This window comes from Pteropus alecto, unplaced genomic scaffold (assembly GCF_000325575.1).
Source record: "Pteropus alecto unplaced genomic scaffold, ASM32557v1 scaffold164, whole genome shotgun sequence".
Taxonomy (NCBI): Eukaryota; Metazoa; Chordata; class Mammalia; order Chiroptera; family Pteropodidae; genus Pteropus; species Pteropus alecto.
Genome location: NW_006439568.1, coordinates 4,889,446 through 4,910,964, shown reverse-complemented (window position 1 = coordinate 4,910,964; position 21,519 = coordinate 4,889,446). Strand labels below are relative to the sequence as shown.

The following is a 21,519-nucleotide window of genomic DNA, read 5'->3' as shown; positions in this document are numbered from 1 at the left end:
ACGGGATTTTTAAAAATCAATTTAAATTTAGGAGCCACAGGTGGCTGGCGGCTGCCCTTTCGGGAGCCCAGTTCCAGAGGGAGAGACAAACAACAGACAAATACGTAAATATTCTTTCCTCCCTCCTCCTTTTGACACAAATAGACACATAAATTTTAAATACCGAAAAGTGCTATTAAGCAAGCAAAGCAGGGTACGGAGTGACAAGGACTGAGGTTAAAGGGCGGGATGTGGGGGCGAAGCTGCAGGAGGCTGAGTCAGGCCGCCAAGGGCCTTGAATGCCACGCCAAGGAGCTGGGATTTCATTCTGCCTGCAACAGAGCATTCGAGGCCTTTCGGGCAGGGTCACAGACGCGGCAGGGCCTCGGAGATGTTTCAGGGGTGAAATGGCAGGAAGAGAAGGCACCTCGATGAAGGGGAGAACCCCCAGAGCAAGCAGATGAACAATAATCTTAGCTAGCTCCGAGTCGAACAGTCAGGGCCCAGGCCCCTAAGAGACACTCTTCTCTCCAGCTTCTAAGTGTGTCCTTTCAGTAGTTGTTGAGGGTTCTTCACTTGTCACCTGGAACTTTCTCGCATTCAGTTTGGACTTCGTTCCCCACCGAGGTATGGCTGGAGCCAGTGCATTTAGACACTCAACATGGCCCTGCCCATCAGTCCCCCAGAATGGATTCTGTTAACATATCCTACCTCCCAATAAGCAAATTATTTCTGTAATCCCAAATTAGTGTCTGTTTAATGCAATCCCAGTCAAAACTCTATTTGATTTTACAGACGATTCTGATTTATGACACTTGATCTGTGTGAATAGGTTATCAAAATAACCCGGAACTGTTTTGCAAAAGAAGAAGAAGAAGGAGGAACTCATGCTACCAGTTATTAAAACATGCTCTAATCTACAAAAGAAAATTTTTTTAGTGAGGCATAAGTGTAAACTCAATGGCTAGATAAGAAGCATGGAACAGACAACCCAGAAATGCCCCTGTATATATAAAATTTAACGTATGACAAAGATGGTTTCACAAATTACTGAGAAAAGATAAAACAATACGTGCTACTAAGATCATTGAGAATTTTCAAGAAAAACGGTTAGAGTTCTGTCTTATATCGTAACCTAAGGTCAATTCAATTCCAGATAAGTTCATGTAAAAAGTAAAGCTAAAACACTCTAAGAAAATACAAAATAATATGTCTCGGCCAATGAAAAAGGCCACAAGAGGAGAAGATTGATAAATTTGCTACCCAAAAATTTCACATGTAAAACATGAAAAACTAAAAGGTAAATGAAAGACTGAGAAATTTTTGCAACCAATAAAGTACTGATATGTTTAATGTAGAGAGAACTCTCAAATTAATAAAACCACTGAGCAATCACAATATAAAAATGGCGTAAACAGAAAATCTACAAAGGAAGAATACAAATAGTAAGTCTTTGAAAAGTATTCAACCTTATTAGCAATCAAGAGAAAACACAAATCACACAAAAACGGTTTCATCCTATCTAATTGGCGAGATGTTCATGGTAGTAGTTTATGTAGGGTGAGCGGTAAGTCGGGCGCTCTCGATCCCTGCCTGGGGAAGGGCCAGTGGGTGTAAAAACTTGGCCATATGGGTCGAGAGAACTCAAAACGTTGCTGCTTTTTCACCCAGTGCTTCTATTTCTAAGCATTTATCCAAAGTTATCAGAAGTAAGGACTCAGGGTGCATCAACTGCAGTTTTGTTGCAAAGAGCCAAAAATTGGAAATAAATGTCCAACAAAAGTTAAATGGCTAAATACATTACGTATGGTATATCTCTCCACTGTAGTATCATGCAGCCATTTTTTAATTTTGTTCCATGTTTATAGAAATGGGGGAACCTTTCAAGTGAAATGAAGAAACGACAATATCAGGGGTGATTTTTTTTTCTCCTTTACATTTCAGTGCATTTTCTGGATTATCTATAGTGATTTTGCTTTCATGATAAGAAAATAAAGTTCATACCTATTTTCTAATGCTCATATAAGTGCCACTTGCCAACCCCAGGTAAGCATCTTGCTTCTGATGTGCCATCAATTAAGGCACCTGGAGAGCCCAGCCGCAGCTCACCTGCAGCATGCCCTCCATCACCCACCCACCCACCACCTCAGAACATCTCAGCACTATTGTTGCTTTTCTGTATCCGTTTGCCTCCAAACGAGAACAAGTGACCTGCATCCTCATGTGCTTGCTTTGGGCCAGTTCCCACTGCCCTTCCCTGAGGAAGAAAGAGAAGAATATGATCTTTCATCTTTACATGCACCCACTCGCAGGCCACTGGTGCTTTCCTGGGTGTTTGCTCAGGGTGCCAGTTGGGATAGGTGCAACTCAGAAATAAACGCTAGTTTCTTTTGCCTAGTGAAGAAACACTGACCCTGTCTTTGTTTTTGTCCTACAGATATGATGCAGCCTTCCGTGTTTAGCCATTGGAGCACTTACAATTTTCTGTGCTGAGATCATTCTGGAAACTTAAACACTAAACTTCAGCATCGAAGGGAAGCCAAAGCCATCGGAGGGGGAATAAAGCCAAAAGCCTTTCTTTGACCTTATTTCTTCCAAAAATTTCACCGCCCCTTCTCTACGCGCCCCCCTCACCCCCTCCAAAAAAAAATCATAGTAATAAGCCATCGCACACACAGACAGGCAGCATGGCGAGCAAACGGAAGTCTACAACCCCGTGCATGGTTCGGACATCGCAAGTCCTGGAACAGGATGTGCCCGAGGAAGGAGATAGGGCCAAAGAGAAAGGGACCGGCACGCCACAGCCTGAAATGGCCAAGGACAGTTGGGCAGCGGAACCTGAAAACTCTTCCAAAGAAAATGAAGTGATAGAGGTGAAATCATCGACGGGCGAGACCCCATCCAAAAAGCTCCAAGGCGGTTACGAGTGCAAATACTGCCCCTACTCCACGCAGAACCTGAATGAGTTCACAGAGCACGTGGACGTGCAGCACCCCAACGTGATTCTCAACCCCCTGTACGTGTGTGCCGAATGTAACTTCACAACCAAAAAGTATGACTCTTTGTCTGACCACAACTCCAAGTTCCATCCCGGAGAGACCAACTTCAAGCTGAAGTTAATCAAGCGCAATAATCAAACTGTCCTGGAGCAGTCCATTGAAACCACCAACCACGTCGTGCCCATCACCACCAGCGGCCCTGGTGGCGGTGGCGGTGACGGTGACCCTGGCATCTCGGTGAGTAAAACTCCCATCATGAAGCCAGGGAAACCGAAAGCCGATGCCAAGAAGGTGCCCAAGAAGCCTGAGGAGGCCACGCCCGAGAACCACGTGGAAGGGACTGCCCGCCTGGTGACGGATGCAGCCGAGATCCTCTCCAGACTCGGAGGCGTGGAGCTGCTCCAGGAGCTGGGGCATGTCATGCCTTCCGTCCAGCTCCCACCAAATATCAACCTTGTCCCCAAGGTCCCCGTCCCACTGAATACTACCAAATACAACTCTGCCCTGGACACCAATGCCACCATGATCAATTCCTTCAACAAGTTCCCTTACCCGACTCAGGCTGAGCTGTCCTGGTTGACAGCTGCTTCCAAACACCCAGAAGAGCACATCAGGATCTGGTTTGCCACCCAGCGCTTAAAGCATGGCATCAGCTGGTCGCCGGAAGAAGTGGAGGAGGCCCGGAAGAAGATGTTTAATGGCACCATCCAGACAGTCCCCCCGACAATCACTGTGCTGCCCGCCCAGCTGGCCCCCACAAAGATGTCGCAGCCCATCCTCCAGACAGCTCTCCCGTGCCAGATCCTCGGCCAGACCAGCCTGGTCCTGACCCAGGTGACGAGCGGGTCGACCACTGTCTCTTGCTCCCCCATCACGCTTGCCATGGCCGGAGTGACCAACCACGGCCAGAAGAGACCTTTAGTAACTCCCCAAGCTGCCCCCGAGCCCAAGCGTCCACATGTCACTCAGGTGCCAGAACCCCCACCCAAGGTGGCCACCCCTTCGCTGACCCCGTCCAGTGACCGCAAGAAGACAAAGGAGCAGATAGCGCATCTCAAGGCGAGCTTTCTTCAGAGCCAGTTTCCCGACGATGCCGAGGTCTACCGACTCATCGAGGTGACCGGCCTTGCCAGGAGCGAGATCAAGAAGTGGTTCAGTGACCACCGGTATCGATGTCAAAGGGGCATCGTCCACATCACCAGCGAATCCCTTGCCAAAGACCAGTTGGCCATCGCAGCCTCCCGACACAGTCGCACGTACCACGCGTACCCAGACTTTGCCCCACAGAAGTTCAAAGAGAAAACACAAGGTCAGATTAAAATCCTGGAAGACAGCTTTCTGAAGAGCTCTTTTCCGACCCAAGCAGAACTGGATCGGCTAAGGGTGGAGACCAAGCTGAGCAGGAGGGAGATCGACTCCTGGTTCTCGGAGAGGCGGAAGCTTCGGGACAGCATGGAACAGGCCGTCTTGGATTCCATGGGGTCTGGCAAAAAAGGCCGAGACGTGGTGGCCCCCAACGGTGCTCTGTCTCGACTTGACCAGCTCTCTGGCGCCCAGCTAGTCAGTTCTCTGCCCAGCCCTTCACCAGCAATCACAAAAAGTCAAGAACAGGTTCATCTCCTGAGGAGCACGTTTGCAAGAACCCAGTGGCCTACGCCCCAAGAGTATGACCAGTTAGCAGCGAAGACCGGCCTGGTCCGAACTGAAATTGTGCGTTGGTTCAAGGAGAACAGATGCTTGCTAAAAACTGGGACCTTGAAGTGGATGGAGCAGTATCAGCAGCAGCACGTAGCGGAGGACCACGGCTACGACTCCGTGTCGAGGAAAGCAGCTAAGGCCGTCGTCACCGAGAGCCCAAAGAACGGGAGTGGGGTGGGCCAGCAATATTACAAGGACCCCAAAAAGCTCTGTGAAGAGGACTTGGGGAAAGTGGTACCCAGGGTAAAAGCGGGAAGCGAGCAAGCAAAGGACGGTTTGCCGGCAAAGCCCTCAGAGGCCGCCTCGGACAGGTCAGAGGGGAGCAGCCGGGATGGCCAGGGCAGCGACGAAAACGAGGAGTCAGGCGTTGTGGATTGGGTGGAGGTGACGGTCGGCGAGGAGGACGCCATCTCAGACAGGTCGGACAGCTGGAGTCAGACGGCGGCCGAAGGCACAGCAGAGCTGGCCGACTCGGACTCCGACAGCGCCCCCGCCCCCGCCGAGGCTGGCCGGGCCTAGACAGGTAATGCCACCTGTTCCCCCCGGGCAGACGGGGGAGGATGCTGGGTTTCTTTCTTCCTGTTGCCAGAGTCAGTCTAGTTTGTATAGTACAGAGATGTTGACAAAGATGATGGGTTCTTTTTTTTTTTAGGAAAAAATCTACTAGGGGCTAGTAGATTTCTCATCCTCATTGGAAAGGCTGTGTCGATGGTGGCAGCGCGGCTGCCTGTGGCAGTTTGGAGATCTCCCTTTGCCACCTGTCCCTTTTAAAGTCTGGTTGCGGCTGTAACAGTATGTCTTCCGCCTGTTTGGTGTTTGCCGCTGTAAGAAACAAACATAAAAATTACGTGTCTTTCCCTTTTTTCTTTTTTCTTTACGCTTTTGGATTTTTTTATAGTAAGTATCCAAGTTTACCGGCTAGAGAGTAGGGGTCATTTCTGTCAACCTGAAACATTTCGGTGTTTGCCTCGTCACGGCTGACGGAAGGTACACTATGTGTCACATGAAGTGACCCTTCTCCTAACCGTGCTGATTGGGTGCCCGGAACCCGTTCATATCTGAGAGAGACTGGTATAAATTTAGGCCTGTGGAGCCACAAAAGGCTGGGAAGGGAGGTTACCATGGTTACTAATGGCCATGTCATCCACATAATGGGACATGCCACCCAAACCCTTGGTATTTGCGCTTCACAAAAGGTCCATGCAAATCAGGGCCTAAAGCACAGCGGCTTGCTTGGTGGTGAGTTTAGAAATGGGGGTCAAGGGTAAGGGGGTAGCAAGGAGAGGGATTCAGGAGGGAAAGGCCCACCTGAGCCAAAGCAAAAATAGTCCGAGGGCAGTTTGGAACCACGAAGAAGATTCCAGATTTACAATCTGCCCGGGTTCGTTGGCTTCTCCAGAGGTCACTTAAAAGGCAACAGGTGGGCCTCCCTGCCATGTCATCTTTTAAAATAATAAAAGTAATGACTTCCAGAATGATTGATAAGGCCCCAAAGGGAGCCCCGGAAGTTGTCATGCCTCTTTATTAATAAATTCGGACAACGTTGGCTGGCCATGTCACTCATCCATGTGTTTATTTGCTAATAAAATGAGGCACCTGGCAAAAAAAATTAAGTCCTCCAGAAACCTTATTTGAGCCAGTTCCGTCGGCTATTAAAAGAGCACTTTCATGAGCAGCCAATCACAGAATGCCATCAAGCCGTCTCTGACTTTTCAGGAGGAAGTGGTAATGTGTCGTTGGTGAGGATGCAGCCCAGACGGTGGGGGGCTCGTGACGGGAAGAGGCTACAGGCCGCTGGAGTCACCAGTAGCACCAGCTACTCACGTCCATCTCGCGACCTCAGTCTTGCCCTCCGTCTGTTCATTTTCCTGCTTCTTACGAACCTTCGTCAGTCCAACCACAATCTCCCTCGTTGAAATGAAGGAGCAATTGTTTTTGTCCAGTCAGAATCTACCTGAAAGCTCCTAGCTTTCCCCATCTTCTGTCCTTGATCTTTTCTGATATATGACATAAGCGCACGTGATTACTTTTTCCTCCAACCACTGAGTAGACAGTACGTTCAATTCAATTCGACAGACATGTTCTGTATACCCACTGTGTGCCTGTCCCTGTGCCAGGCACTGGAGATAATGGGATGAAGAAGATGGGTGGCAGAGTCTTTCTTTGGGCCAACGAGTGGGGAAATTGCTGTCCCCTTTACTAGCCAGGGCAATCCGTGGTATGAGGGAGACATACACATCTGCATGTGGCAGCATACAGGAGGGGCCCCCGGGCTGGGGATCAGGGAAGGCTTCCTGGAGGAAGGGACATCTGATTCAGGGGCTAGCTGATGGGAAGGAGTTAGCCAAGTACACAGACCAGTTAGAGAGTAGTTCGAGTGGAAGAAACAGACGAGGCGAAGGTCTGGAAACAAGAAAAGGAATGGTGCTGTTGAGAAGTCAAGTTTGGAGATCGGTAAACGATGAGAAGAGGCAAAGGAACAAACGAAAGAAAACCCCGTGGTTTCCCACAGCAGGCAAAAGCTGCTCTGAACCAGTGGTGTTTGCCGAGTCTGGCTCTGAGGACGCTGGGTCCCTGCATCCCAGAGTGAGCTTGGATGCCCGTCACCCAGTGGGAGGTGGTGCAGGGGCGGGAGCTCCCCAAAGGCTCCCGAGGCCACCTGTCCCCACCTCTTCTCTCCCATTTGTACCACCACCAACAGTTGAAAATGCCCATCTGGGCTGGCTGCCCCTGTGCCTGACCCCCGCCCCTGGCCCAAGGGAAACGGAAGGGGAAGCGGTGCCAAAACCACAACGAGAAGCTTTGGGAAGGACAGAGGGAGGCCGCAGGGCAGGGCAGGGCCTCCCGAGTAGCAAGGGCTGAGCTCGGTGCTCTGGCCACGGATGGTCTTAGTGGCTCTGACAGGTAAGTTATCCGTGTTTTTATAAACCCAGAACTGAGATTCAGAAACCAAGGAACTTCGCACATTCCCCCAGGCTCACCTCGGCTCTGAGGTTAAACGCACAGATCAGGAATCCTTCTCAAGCCTGAAATCGTGTTGTCTTGGTTCAGTCTCCGGGTGCAGACAATTACTGAGCCTTCCACTGAGAGACTTGTAAAAGGGCTGAGAAATAAATATCTCCTTTTCTGCAAAGGAGTCAGAATACTTGAGCGAGACGTCGTTAGACATATGCCTTGATGCCTGGCCAGGCGGAACAAACAGTGCGGCCCACTGCCACGAAGGATTTCTGCTCGTTCGCATGCGCCACGCGCTTAGCGCATCCTTCCGCGCACGTCTAGGACGTCATTTAAACTTCACGACAGCCCTCTGAGGTCGGAGTGGCTCTTTCTCCCATTTTACAGAAGGCAAAACTGAGACTTCGAGAGACTCGTCCTGGGTTCCTCGGCCAGCAGCTGCTGGAGCCTGGAGGCCACCTCTCGCCTGTCAGGCCAGTGCCCGACCACTGCCTCCGACAGTGACACCACAGAGCCAAACCAACAGGACGTGGTCATTTCTTACCTCTGTGTGCGTGGAGACTAATACACAACTATTCCTTCCCCGCTTTGCTGCCTCCTGATTTCTTACAATTTCCATCTCCTGATAATTAGGGATGGCTTTGCGGATGAGGAAAATTTTGTGACATCTCAGGAAAAAAAAAATTTCCATAGTTTAGCTTGCTTAAAATACTCAAGGCTGACAAGTGTTGCACCCTGGCTGTAATTTAGGATCCAGGAAATGTATGCCCCCCATAATCTGTTCAGATTAGCTGTCCAAACACAGATATTTGGATGGATGGATGGATGGATGGATGGATGGATGGATGGATGGATGGATGGATGGGATGGATGGATGGATGGGATGGATGGATGGAGGGATGGATGGATGGAAATGTTGTAATTATCTGTGTCCCTGTCTCTCCACCAGACCCTGGAAGGCGGGGACCATATCCCATTGATCTCTGAATCCCAGTGCCTGACTTAGAACAGATGCTCAATAACAATTTATCAAACACACATAAGAATTAACAAAGATAGTTGGCTTTTAATTATCCAAGGTCTGGTGTTTCCGTCCTGTTGCGTCTCATTGTTTTCCATCACTCATTGGCCTCTTTAGATGACAGGGGAGTGGGGACAGTTTGCTCCCATGTGTGTGAGCGGCCTGAGGGCAAGGCCTGTTGCAGACTGGCTCCCTGGGTATTGACTGGACGATGCTTCTCAGGGACTACACAACAGCCTCGCTGCCCTGGTACCGAACGGAGAGTAACTGTTGTCACTTCCATTTACCTAATTCTGGAGCTTCTCACACAGGAATTCTCACTGTGCTTTGAGCTGTTGAGCGTCAGTTGCATCTCAGAGAGGCTGGGGGTGGGGGAGCTGGGCAAAGACAAGGGGTAACATTGGCTGAGCGCCTACTGCATCAGGCGCTGCTCAAGCACTTTATGTCTTAACATTTCGCTGAAGTCAACGTCATTCTCCTCATTTTACGGCTGATGAGAATGCAGCACAGAAAGACGGCATGTCCAAGGTCATTGAGCTAAGAAGCGATGGAGCTGGGATTCAAACCCAGAACCATGCACGTAACCAAACTGGGAGTCTGCCTAGTGAGTTTCAAATAGAATTCCATTTGCTCAAATTCTGTTAACCCCACTGGATAGTATCCACGGATGGAAAAAGGACAGGGAAGGCCAGTGGCCTGTCTTATTCATTTTGCTTAAGCCTCCCTGTGAGGGGAATTTTTACGTGATTCATAAGTCTCAGCAATATCCCAACCCCAGAAGCTCCCAAACCGCTACGGGCAAAGAGCTTCAGCCAGATGTGCCAGGGGTGACCACGGCCTGGTGTGGGGCGACTCAGGATGCTGTGCCGTTTGCCCCGTCCCTCTCCACGCTACCACATTTCCTTATCTCAATTCTAATTAAAATCAGATATGCCCTCTCTTAGTAAAAGAAAGTTTGACTCAGAAATACAATTGAGAGATAATAAATCACTGTCGCGGTGCTTATTTTTCCGTCGCAGGGAGCACAGGGTTCCTCTGTCCTGAATCCACAGGGCTTCGGGAAATCCCTACAGGAAAAATGAAAGAGAAGCAGAAACAAAAAGCTATCACGTGGGAAAGGAATTCTAACTGTTTCATGTTTCCCTAACGGGTAAAGTAATATGAAAGCAGATTTTGCTCAAGAATTAGATAGTACTTTTTTACCATTCCACGTTGTCCCCCAAGACAGAAATGGACGGCTATGGGCAGCAGCGTGTTCCCTGTCCTCAGCAGCGTTCAGGAAGAGGCTGAGCATCCGCTCGGTAGAATGTTGGAACAGTGGCCCTGCGCAAATGGGCCCAATGACCTTGCACCGTCCTCCCAGAGCTGAGACCTGCTGCTCTGGCAGGAGGCTGTAGAGTTTCTCTGCGGTAGGGAACGTCTGTGATCAAGAGCGTACCACCGTCCTCCCAGAGCTGAGACCTGCTGCTCTGGCTGTAGAGTTTCTCTGCGGTAGGGAGCGTCTGTGATCAAGAGCGTATGATTCCAGGTAGAAACCCAGAAAATGAGCAAGAGGCCACATGGTCAAAATCATGGTGATACTCTTAAAAAAAAAACACAGAAATGCAAACTTTGTCACCAACCCTGTGTGACCAACCACCTCTAACGTCACAGTGCTCTCTTCCCATTTTCATTCGCGAATGCACGTCTGAGTATCCTCAGTGGCCAGACACGGTGCTGGGAGGGGGCGGCAGGGGTCAGCAGCAAACTGTGGGCACCATCCGCATCCCGACGGGCCTCACAGGAAGTACGGTGAGCCAGGCGAGGTGAGGACAGCTGTGCCGGGGAAGCCCCGGTGTGGAGATGTTTACTAAGAACTGACGACTCTGGGACGAGGCCTTCTGGGGAAGTGGCCTGCAGGCTGGTCTTTGCTGCCTAGGGGAAGGTCATCAGGCCCTGAGGGAGAAACCACCCCAGCCTCTCCTTCTGCCCCCACAGCTACCCTGGGAAAGGTCGATGGAGAATTTTAGTCCAGCGGTTCCAGGGGTGCCCCACAGACTCCTGGGATCTCTGCAAAAGACAAAAAAAAAGTGCCTTCGTCCCCCTTTCTCCTAGTCACCCCTTTGGCCTTGCAACCTGTTGGTTATTTTTTAAAGGGCCTTGTTTAGCTTTCTTTATCTCTATTAATGCATGTGGTTGGAGGACTATGCATGTTTGTGTCCGTAGAAATTACACACGGAGTCACAAAAACTCTGCCAGATGGAGAACCACCTTCATACTGCGGTTTCTCTAAAAAAAGTCCGTTTTTGCTCATCACTGGAAGAGACTGGGTTCCGTTTCATTTAGGAAAGAGAGATAAAGGGAGACAATGTATGCTGTGACACACATAGGTGAGCTCGCTTGCACCTGTTTTACACCTGGCCTTCCTCAAGGGAAGACGAAGCGATATTTGTGGAGCAGCCGCCTGCCCTGCACGCCTCATCTGTAACCGTCCCAGCAGCCTGTCGGGTATGAATCATGGAAATGAGGCCCGGGGAGGCTGACTGACCTCGGCACACAGCTAGGAAGTGGCAGACCCCGGATCCAGCTCCACGGCCCCCTCCACTCTGCCCCGCCACGGCCGGTGCCCACAGTCCCGGGCTGACCTGGAGTTCGTCAGCCCGCGTGGGGGAAGGAAGACCAGTAGCCGTCTATGCACCCCAAGCCTGTTTCCTGGAGTCCAAGCAGAGGCAGCCTCCTTTCCAGAGTCAGTGAAAGACACCCTGTTTGTTGGGGAAACACCTGTTCTGTGGGATGCACAGGAGGCCGGCTGTGGTCCACGTGCCCACCCCCGGGGTACGTGCGGCTCTACACGGGGCCGCCAGCCCCTGCCTTTGAAGCAGACGTGCTCTCTCCTGTCACGTGGTGGCTCCGTGCAAGGAGAGGCTATGTGTGTAGGACAAGGAGCCCTGGACCCGGGTCAGGCGTGGGGAGGAGCAATTAATTGGACTGGCCAAGGTGGGATGCAGGCTCCATACTTACTACTGGCCTAAAGTCACTTAACCTCCATTTCTTCACTGCCGAGAGGGCCTAACAGCTACCGACCTCCTGGGTTACTTAAGGTGTAAATGAGATGATTGGCATTGGCGCCTGGCATCGGGCCTGGCTCATAAGTGTGGGATAAGTATTAGCTACTATCGCTGTTGTCACGATTGTGATCGTTATTGTTTTGACTCTAATGCTGAGTGGTTTTGCGGCCTGGGAGATGAATTTTTCTCCTGAGCTTCCATTTCCTGCCTCATGAGGTGAGCGGTGTTGGCGGCGCCACCCATAAGGATCCCTGTAGCTCTTGTGACCCGGTGACTTTTGCTGCATCACGTTCACGTGGTACTAGGTCCCAAGGACACTGCTGGCATCTGGCTTCATCCACAGACATTTCTTTCTCCAGGGTGGTTTCCCAGCTCCAATATTCAGTCTTATTGTCAGGAGCAACTAGAAAATGGGAGGTACGTTTGACACCCAGACATGAGGAATGGATGACAGTCTAGCTGATCGGCTGATGCCTTTGGCTGAGAAATCTAGTCTTCTGCTCTTGGTCTTCTGAACCCAAAGGGGGAAAAAAAGAGTGCTCTCAGCTCCTTTTTCAGCCGGAGAAGCAGCCAGTGGAGCAGTAACATGGCCTTACCAGGAGGGAGCCGAAACAAAAGCCAGTAGCTTCAGGAATCGACATTGATAAACTTTCAGCCTGTCATGGAACACCGGCTGCACCCTTTTCGGTCCTGATCCCTCCCATGGGATTCCTGGCCCAGGGTCTCTGGATTCCAGGAGCCCATAAAGGGTAATAATTAAGGTCTGTCTTAGTTTCCTAGGATTGCCATCAAGTACCACACACTAGGTGACTTAAACAACAGAAATTTATCCTCTCGCCATCTGGAGACTGGAAAGCTGGTGTGTTGGCTGTGGGGGAGACTCTGTTCCCACTTCTGGGGCTGCAAGCGATCCTTGGCATTCCTTGGCTCGTCGAAGCACCGCCTTTATCATTACATGGTGTTCTATGCCCGAGTGTCCCCAGACTCGAAGGTCACCAGTCATACTGGATCAGGGCCACCCTAATGACCTCATTTTAACTTGCCTCAGTCAAGGAATTTTCAAGTAGAGTCACATTCTGAGGTACTGAGGATTGAGTCTTCAACACATCTTTGGAGGAGAGGGACACACTTCAACCCATAACAAGGTCTTTGGATTATTTTAATCACTTCAAAATACATAAGAATTAAACATTTCTACACACTGACTCTTAATGAATCCTGTGTGTACGTCATCAGCCCAGAATCTAGAGATCGCCTGGATTTGAACCCTCGCTCTGCCACTTACTAACTGTGTGATCTTGAACAAGAGATTTAGCCTCTTTGTGCTTAGTTTTCTCACCTAGAAGATGGGAATGATAATACTTATACCTCCAAGGGTTACTATAAACATTACATAAAAGTACACTTAAAGTCATCTTATTGTGATTACTGTTATATATATCCTGCCATGTTTGGAAAATACTCCATCTAATAAAAACGATGAAAGCATGTGGAACACTAACCGTGTACCAGGCGCTAGTCCAAATGCTGGTCCATATGTCAACTTATTTAATCATCACAGCAGCTCTGCAAGGTGGATGCTATTATCATTCCTAGTTTACTGAGTCCTAGACAGAATAAGTCACTTGTGTACAGTCTCACGACCAGCAAATGGAAAAGTCAGGACATAAATCCAGGTTTGTCTGACTCTGGGGCCTTTTAGGAGCCACTGTGGCTGGCTGCCTCTGCAAGAACAATAAAGGGACTTGTAATGATGAAAAGAGTCACAGACCACCTCCTTCACTTCCCCAGAAAGCCATCCTGTTTTCAAAGGCCTAATTCTGGAAGCTCTTCCCGTAATGTCAGACTGTGCTCAGGAAACACTTTACAACAAGCCCTGAAACAATGATTCGTAAAGATTTGTGCACCCCTATGTTTACGGCGGCACAATTTACAATAGCCAAGATATAGAAGCAACCTAAATGCCCATCAACAGACGTTTGGATAAAGAAGTTATGGTTCATATATACAATGGAATATTACTCAGCCATAAAAAAATAAAATAAAATCTTACCATTTGCAGACATGGATGGACCTAGAGGTTATTATGCTAAGTGAAATAAGTCAGACAGAAAGATAAATACTATATGATTTCACTTATATGTGGAATCTAAGGAACAAAAAACAAACTAATCGAAAACAGACTCACAAATATAGAGGACAATCTGGTGACGGCCAGAGGGAAGGAGGGTTAAGGGGGCTGGGAGAATGGAGTGAAGGGTTAAAGTACAAATTAGGAGTTGATCGATGGTCACGGGGATGGGGAGCACGGCGTAGGGCATGCAGTCGGCAGTGATGTAATGGCTGGGTGGAGAGCCAGAGGGGAGAAAGAGCAGTCAGGGGGATCGTCTCATAAACTATATAAAAGTCTAACCAATGTACTATGTACTTGAAACTAATAATAAAATTAAATATAAAAAATAAAAACAGGCCCCACACTCGAAAGGTGTTTGTCTCTCCTCCAAGCCCAGGGATGGCTTTCGAAGGCGTCCTCCCCAGGACAGCCCGGAAGAGGCAGGCAACTCCTGCCGCCTCCTGCCCAGCAGGTGCCTGTCACCTCCCTGACTTCCTGTCTCTCTGGTTTTGTGTCACCCTTCCAGGGAAGTCCGTCGGCAGAGCTGTGCGGATAAAGGGGATGCTCTGTCCTTGAAGAGAGAAGAGAACTCCCCTGCCCAGCCTGGGGGGCCATCTGGCAGAGACTCCGAGGGGAACAGGGTGCGGGAGCCCAACCGCGTTCACAGCACCCCCCAGAGGACTGGTGGGAATGGTTCACAGTGCCAAAGTCCTACTACTGCATCTGCAATGGGTCCTTGTAAATAGTTTGCTCCTCTGCCCTGCCCCCTCTTCTTGCTCTACTGGAACCAATTTGTACAATGTGGGAATTTTGCTACCTTTTTAATCGAGAGCAACTTCCTTTTCCAGCACTACCATTGTTAAGGGTTTTTCCAGGAGGGGAGGGCTGATCACGTGTGCTTTTTTTTTTTTTTCCTTTCTTCCTTTTCTTTTTTTATTTTTAATTTTATTAATTTGGGGGAGGGGGAACATTAGCCTTAGTGCCATTATATCTACTGGATTTGAGGTAGGAAGAGTTCATTTTTAAAGGTAGTTCGATTGGGAGATTTCTCGGGGAGAAGGGCTGGGATTCGGGCATCAGTGTCAGCTCGGAGAGGGTTTACAGATGGCAGATCTTCCAAATCAGATTCGTTTCCAGTTCTCCCAGCCGCTTCGGGGGTCCCTGCTTTGCCACGCAGAAGGCTTTTTGAACTGCACGTCTGGTTTCTCAACAGCCTGGCCTCTGAGATCAGGCCTCAGGCCCAACCAGCACCAGGAGAACAGGGCAGCAGGCGACGGTCCTTGTTAAGCCTCTTTTCAGATACTCGCAGAAAGGGCCCCACGTTTGTTATAGCGTTATCTTTACTTTTGTGAAATTTAAACAGAAGGCGATCTCCCTGTCTAGATGGTGCAGAGATGAGTGCTCTGGTTTTCATTTCTGTTGCTAACTGCCATTTTTTCAGTTGTGGTATTTGACAAGATTTCAGCTCGAAGCCTCGCCATGAATTGATTTTGTGTTTTTTGTGTGTTTGTTTTGGGCCAATTTTAGATTCCTGAGTGCACTTTTTTTTTTCCCAGTTAGTCCTAACTTTTAAAGAAGAAAAACCAAGAGACATGTCTGGTGTATACGTTGCAAGTACGAATTACGTTTGCAATCTCTCCCACCCCCCTTTTGAGTACACTGCACAAATAAAACGCTAGGGAATTTGGGAAAAAAAAAACAAAACAATTTTTCTAACTTGTTGCTCATTTGTTGTAACTCAATAAAGCAAAGACTAAACATTTTTACAACCTTTTCCTCTGCCCCTGGTTCTTCATTTCCATTTGGCTCCCAGGGCACAGCTCAAGGGTTCCAACCCAGCCACTTCCCATTCCAAATCTGTGTGACCACGTTTCTCATTTTCCGACTTGATGAGATTGGACATCGCAAGTTGGCACCTGAAAAACAGGTATAAATGTGGATGCAAGAATCTCCATCATATCTCTTTGACACAGAGAAGAGAGATAGGCTGTCACTTCTCCAGGGTCTTTACAAATAGATTCATAAAACACTGCAGACAAGAGCATCAGAGTGGGAATGAGACCTGCCGGCCACACCCAGCACCACTGCTTGCTCTCAGGTGACCAAAGGTAAGTCATTTCCCTCCCCGGGCAGCTGGTGACTGGTGACTGGGACACTGCCATCTCTCCAAGAAGGTTGGCTTTTATGTCTCTGCCCAGGTGAGGTTTAAAGAGCCCCTCACCAGAATCCCCTGAAGGGCTGGTTAAAGGTTCTGATTCTGGGAGTCTGAGTGGCACCCAAGAATGTACATTGCTAACAAGTTTACCCATGAGGCTGATGCTGCTGGTCCGGGGATCCCACTTTGGGGATTTCTGGTCTAATGTTTCATTTTCATAAGGACTTACAGACTTTGGGCCCATTTATCTGAACTAAGCATGTGAATAAAGCATGTATAAGCATATTCTTCAGATAAAAGACCCTTCCTCCTTACTCCCACTTTCTCAAATACAGGAAATACTGAAAAATCGGGGATTCAAAAGGGGCTGGTCTCCTCTGGAAGATGCTCTCAATACTGAGGTCAAACACAGTTGTTGGAGAGTTCTGGTCCTTGGCTTACGACCCCTGCAATCCTGCCATAGCTGTTAGCTGTGGGCTCCAGTTGCCTTGGAGATACCTGCCCACTAATCTCTTCCCCCAAGACCTCTTCACACCTTCCTCATTCCCCTCCCTTGGTCCCCTGCATTCCCCCAGTCTATGGTATAGTCAAGATGTAAGGATGTTCTCTGCTTAATAGATTCTGCTCAGTCCCCCGACCCAGCCCAAAACTCATGTTCTAGATACCACACTCCACCTGGACCACAGTAAAAGCATTTGCTGTCTCTGCTCAAATGACACCTGCCCTCCACGACTCTATCTGCAGGACCAGAATGAAACTGAGGTGAGCAAGGCATCTAAGGGTGCAAAATTGAAGGAGCCAAGATCATACAAGCGTCAACCCTGCCGTTGCAGGACCCTGAGAGCAGGCCCCTCCTTAAATTTTGCATCCTGGATGCCTCACTTGCTCACCTTAGCCCTGGCCCTGCCTCTCTGGCATGCGTTCCTCTAATCCTGCTTTATTTTCCTCCATCTTGCTTTTCGCAACATGTCATCGTATTTGTTTACTGCCTTTTCGTCCCACTATATTGCAAGAGCCATGAGAGCAAGGACTTTGGGCCCATTGTTCCCTCTCCCTTATCCTCTGTGCTTAGCACAGTGTTGAGCACATATTCGATGCTCCATAAATATTTTTTGAATGAATGGATAAATGGATGGATGGATGGAAGGATGGATAGAAGGAAGGAAGGAAGGAGAATGTCAGCTCTCAGTCAGACAAATCTAGGTTTGAATCTCAACTTTACTGCTGATGACCTTGGGTTTTACTTAACTTTTTCAGAGCCCTAGTTCCTCATCTGAGACCTGGAGGTACAGACCTTTGCCATAGGTCTGGTGTGAGGATTAACTAAGTTCATGATTGCAAAGTGCCCAGCACACAGTAGGTACTCCGCAAATGTCCCTCCCCCTCCTGCCTCTCTGGGGAGTGGCATCAGGCCACGCAGTGCAGTGGCTGTGGCTTCTCGTTCCCAGATGTTCGTGAGAGGAGGCAAACAGGAGGAAACTAGATCCGGATCTGGGAGGTAACGTCCTAGACACTTGTGCCCCGGCTTCAGAGACTTTGCCATGTGTAACCAACCCTCTCCTTATTACCCTTCAACCCCCAAAGTCTCCTCTATCCCCCAAAAAATCCAAAATAATCTATCCTGCGCTTCTCTTATTTAAAAAAAAAAAAGGTGAAAAGCGACTGTAGCTGACTCGTTTCCTGGTCCCTGCCTCCACTGCCTGCTCTGTGCTCCCAGCACCGGGCCTTCCGCAGACTTCCTTCCAGCTCGTTAACGTCAGACCAGACCCAGCCTCCAGCTTCTCCCTTGGCTGCCTTCCCCTCTTGCTATTTACCACCCTTGTAGTTCGCTTGCCATTCTCAAGCAATTTAAATAAATTCTTCAAGCAAGGCAGTGTGAGATGCTATCAAATGCCTGAGGAAAGCAAAGGGAAAATCTAGCCAGAATGTTTGCTTTTGATTTTAATTTCTGCACCGAAGAGAATCCTTGATAATTGGTTGCAGTGAAAATACACAGGGAAGAAGGGTTATACTCTTTAAACCACCCAGAAATAAATGTCAAGCTATCTTTTCTGCATTGGGAACGATTAAAGGATGGCAGAAATCAGGAGAGAGGTCTTTAAGGGGAATAGATGGATGAGATTCTGAGTAAGGGAGAAGAGAGCAGTGGGGTGCGGTGAACATCTGTGGGTTTGTCTGCCCCATACCTCTTCGCACTTCAAGATCTTCCTTTAGGGTACACTCGTCCCCCTTCACTCACCTGACTCTGTGGCTGCCCACTGCGGTGACCCGCCCCCCACCACACTCCCAGGGCCAGCCACAGCATGCCAGCCCCACCTCACGGAGCCAGGTGCAGTGCGATGCAGGGGCAATCTGTGCTGGGAGGAAGAGCTCCCGCTTCCACGCCAATGGCAAATGCGAGAGTGTTAGCCTGGAGCCACCTGCCAGAGAGGGAGCCAGTCTGTAGGTAAAGAAAATGAGGACGAAAACTCAAGAAAAGAGGCAGGAAAGCAATGACGGGAGAAAGATGACGATAATGAGGATGAGGGTGAGGATGATGACGGTGGCAGTGATGGTGGTAGGTGGTGGTGATGACAATGGTGATATCATTTGAGTTCCTGGACCCCGCCATTCCTAAGTGCAGCTTGCTAGCTTGCTAGCTTCATAAAACCCTGTATATTTCTCTTTTGTACTTAAGCTAAAAACTTTTTGAGCTGGATTTCCCTCACTAGAAAATCAGTTCTGATGGGTTGATGAGATTATGAGATAAAAAACAAAGGAAAGGAAAGACAATAAGTGCAAATAGCCATGTGTGGCTAGTGGCCACCTCTTGGGTGGCTTATCTCTAAGTCCTTGCGACCCAGTGTATTCCCAATTAGCAGCACCAGCATCACCAGGACGCTTGTTAGAAAATCAGAATCTCGGACCCCACCCCTAGACCTGTTGCATCATATTCTACAGTTCGACATCATCCCCAGGTGACCCACAGGGTCATTCAGGTTTAAGAAACCCTGCTCTGAAGGCGTCAATGGCTCCTCCCTCACCTCCTCCAGCACACTGGGGAGGGAGGAAGGGCCTAGGCCAGGATCTAATAATACACCACCGAGCCTGTTTTCCAGTCGTAGACTCCAAGCCCTGGAGAGCAGGTTGGCAGAGGCAGAGGTACGATGGAGAGCATGTGGCACACCAGGTGTAGATGCGCTCGTCCTTCCAAGCCACCTGGTGCACAGCCACTTCCAGTCAACAGCTCTGAGAAATGACGGCTCTCGCCGTCCTACCACAATGCAGTCTGGAGGGAACCAGGAGCGAGGTCAGTTCCCTCGGGTCTGGAGCACCTCACAGCTGGATGTACTTCTGAACCACCTTGGAGGTGCCGTCACTGCCCCTGAGGCAGGGGGCCCACCTGGGGTTGATGGTGGGGTGGGGTTGATCAATAAAAAGGAAAAAGAAAGACTTCTGAGCACATTCCAGGACACATTGCAAGTCGGATCTCCTGTAAAGTGTAGGAGACACGTTGACTTTGAGGAAGAGGGAGACAAAAGTGTCCATCAGTAACTCCAACCCCTTCACCTAGAACAAGCCCCCAAAGCCTTACAGATTGCCTCAGGAAAGAGACGGAACACTTGAACTTGGTAATTTGGGGGCAGTGTACTAAAAGGACTGTTTACAAAGGTGTGAGCAGAGTTTGGGGAAACCTGCGAGGGAGGATTAGGGAGCTTGGCCCGAAGGGTAAAGGATGGGGCAGTAACTGGAACCTGTAAGAGGAGAGGGGTCCAGAGTGAGCCGCCTGAAGAGGTGTGGCCTTCATAAACTATGGTGACCAGGCAGGAATAAACATCCTGACATGGTTCCCCTCCCACCCTCTGCCCTTCTCCCACGGCCTCCCAGTCAGAGGACAAGGGGGTCGGGCGATCCAGTCCCTCAGAGCGTGCTGCCAGCACACCGAGCTGAAACAGTCCAACACACAGATGACTCTGTGGGCTGGACCAGAGAGGGCAAGTACACACCAAGCGTGCCATCTGCCCCGCTCCACACCCATGGCAGACAACCACCAATCAAAGGGCTTTGCCTGCTGGGCTTGCACGCGTCTTCACGATACTTAACACAGAGCTCGACCGTGAGAGTATTAACCTTGGAACGTGAGATGAATAAGTGATGAATATGTGGTGGGTGCCACTGACTGCCTAGCTACTCTCCATCCCACCTTTCTTCCTTGCTAGTAGGACCATTAATGCACCCCAGCCTCAGGTGAGAAACCCAGTTTTCCTTGCAGCCAGGAGTAGCTAGTGAGGCATACGCAGAAGGCCACTGCATAGGTGGCCCCACTCACCTTCCTCCGTTCTTCTTACCGTGTATGCACTGGTGATCTGGAGACGAAGTCCCCGATGGCCTCATTGAGTTCCTTAACCAGTGCCACAGATGAAGTTTTCAAATTTCTTAAATATGTGAGAAAGCTAAATCTCTATCTGTTTAACCCACCACCTGTTGGATTCGCCTGATGCTTGCAATCAAATGCATTCCTAATTGGCACAAAATCCACATTCCAACCTTAAGCTAGATGGGCATAAACCTTTACACTCTATACATGTGTTCACTTCCCCCTGTGCTAATTGCTGGGTATAGAAATAAGTTAGACATAGTCTATTTCCCTTCAAGGAAACTCGATCTATATTTTGAAGAACGGGTAGCAGTTTGCCAAGTAGATAAATCAGGGGCAGGCACAAGCAGCAGAAATGTGAGAGTTTATACAACATCAGGGTGTTAAGTAGTAGGAATATAACAAGCGGTCTATAATATTGAAGAAAAGTAGAAACCATCGGTTTTGAACAATCGATTTTAAAAAACAATCGGTCACCCTAAATCAAACCCAGTCATGAAAAAATATGTACTTGGAAAGAACCTGAAAAACGGCCAAAGAATTATGCTATTTGTTCGTATGATGGGAAAGCAAAAGGTGGTTTGGGATTTCCCAAAACAAGTAACATAATATACGAAACAGACATGAAGTGAAACGAATTATATTCAAAGTCTTTTACCTCTCAGACTTGCTTCCCACAGCTGAATTTGGGTCACAAACCTTGGGACCAGGTTCATGTTTCCAAATTTATCCCCTAGGCTCCTTACACAATCTCTTCCTCTGGCCACTGGGTCTGGCCTCCCCCGGTTAGTGAGTGAACACTCCCTGCGTCCGCGGACTTTCTCCTCTTAGAATGCCCACCCTTTCCCATTTCTTGCCCGAATCCTACCTGTTCTTCCAGGCTCAAGTGAAGTTCCGCTAGAGCGAATAAAGGTAAATCTCAGGTGACAGAGAAACTGGATTTAAGGATGACACACATCCCAACCGGCTCTCAAGGGGGCCTGATGCTCTGAACTTTTGAAATACTTACTATCAACAGGTTTTACCTAGTTCTAACGACACGTGGGTTTAGTTGTTTAATCTTCCCTTCGTCTGATGCGCCTCCAGGTCAGGAAATGCGCTGAAGAGCAGCTGTTTTTATCCACCCAACAGCCCTTTCCCCTCTTTTTTAGCAACGCTCACGCCCCTTCCCATTGGGAAGTCTTCTGGACCTGCT

At 49.1% G+C, this 21,519-nt stretch overlaps 2 protein-coding genes across 5 annotated transcripts in view; one reads left to right on the top strand and one right to left on the bottom strand.

Annotated features, from left to right (window-relative positions):
* The window catches only part of ZHX2 (zinc fingers and homeoboxes 2), a 137,663-nt gene extending 122,077 nt beyond the window's left edge, over positions 1–15,586 (top strand). For 2 of the 4 annotated variants that reach the window (XM_006916582.3, XM_025050150.1), the window contains exons 3-4: positions 2,417–5,199; positions 14,339–15,586. In XM_006916582.3, coding sequence (XP_006916644.1) covers positions 2,667–5,195 — 2,529 coding nt within the window. In that variant the 5' untranslated portion in view covers positions 2,417–2,666 and the 3' untranslated portion in view covers positions 5,196–5,199; positions 14,339–15,586. Of the gene's footprint in view, positions 1–2,416; positions 5,200–5,328; positions 6,286–6,392; positions 8,670–14,338 lie in introns of those variants that run through there. The other 2 variants (XM_015592993.2, XM_015592994.2) reach the window with 2 other exon arrangements.
* Positions 15,520–21,519, bottom strand: part of DERL1 (derlin 1) — a 52,680-nt gene continuing 46,680 nt past the window's right edge. Inside the window, exon 8 of the mRNA XM_015592995.2 lies at positions 15,520–15,728. Within this exon, the coding sequence (XP_015448481.1) occupies positions 15,605–15,728 (124 nt within the window). The 3' untranslated portion in view covers positions 15,520–15,604. The remainder of the gene's footprint in view (positions 15,729–21,519) is intronic.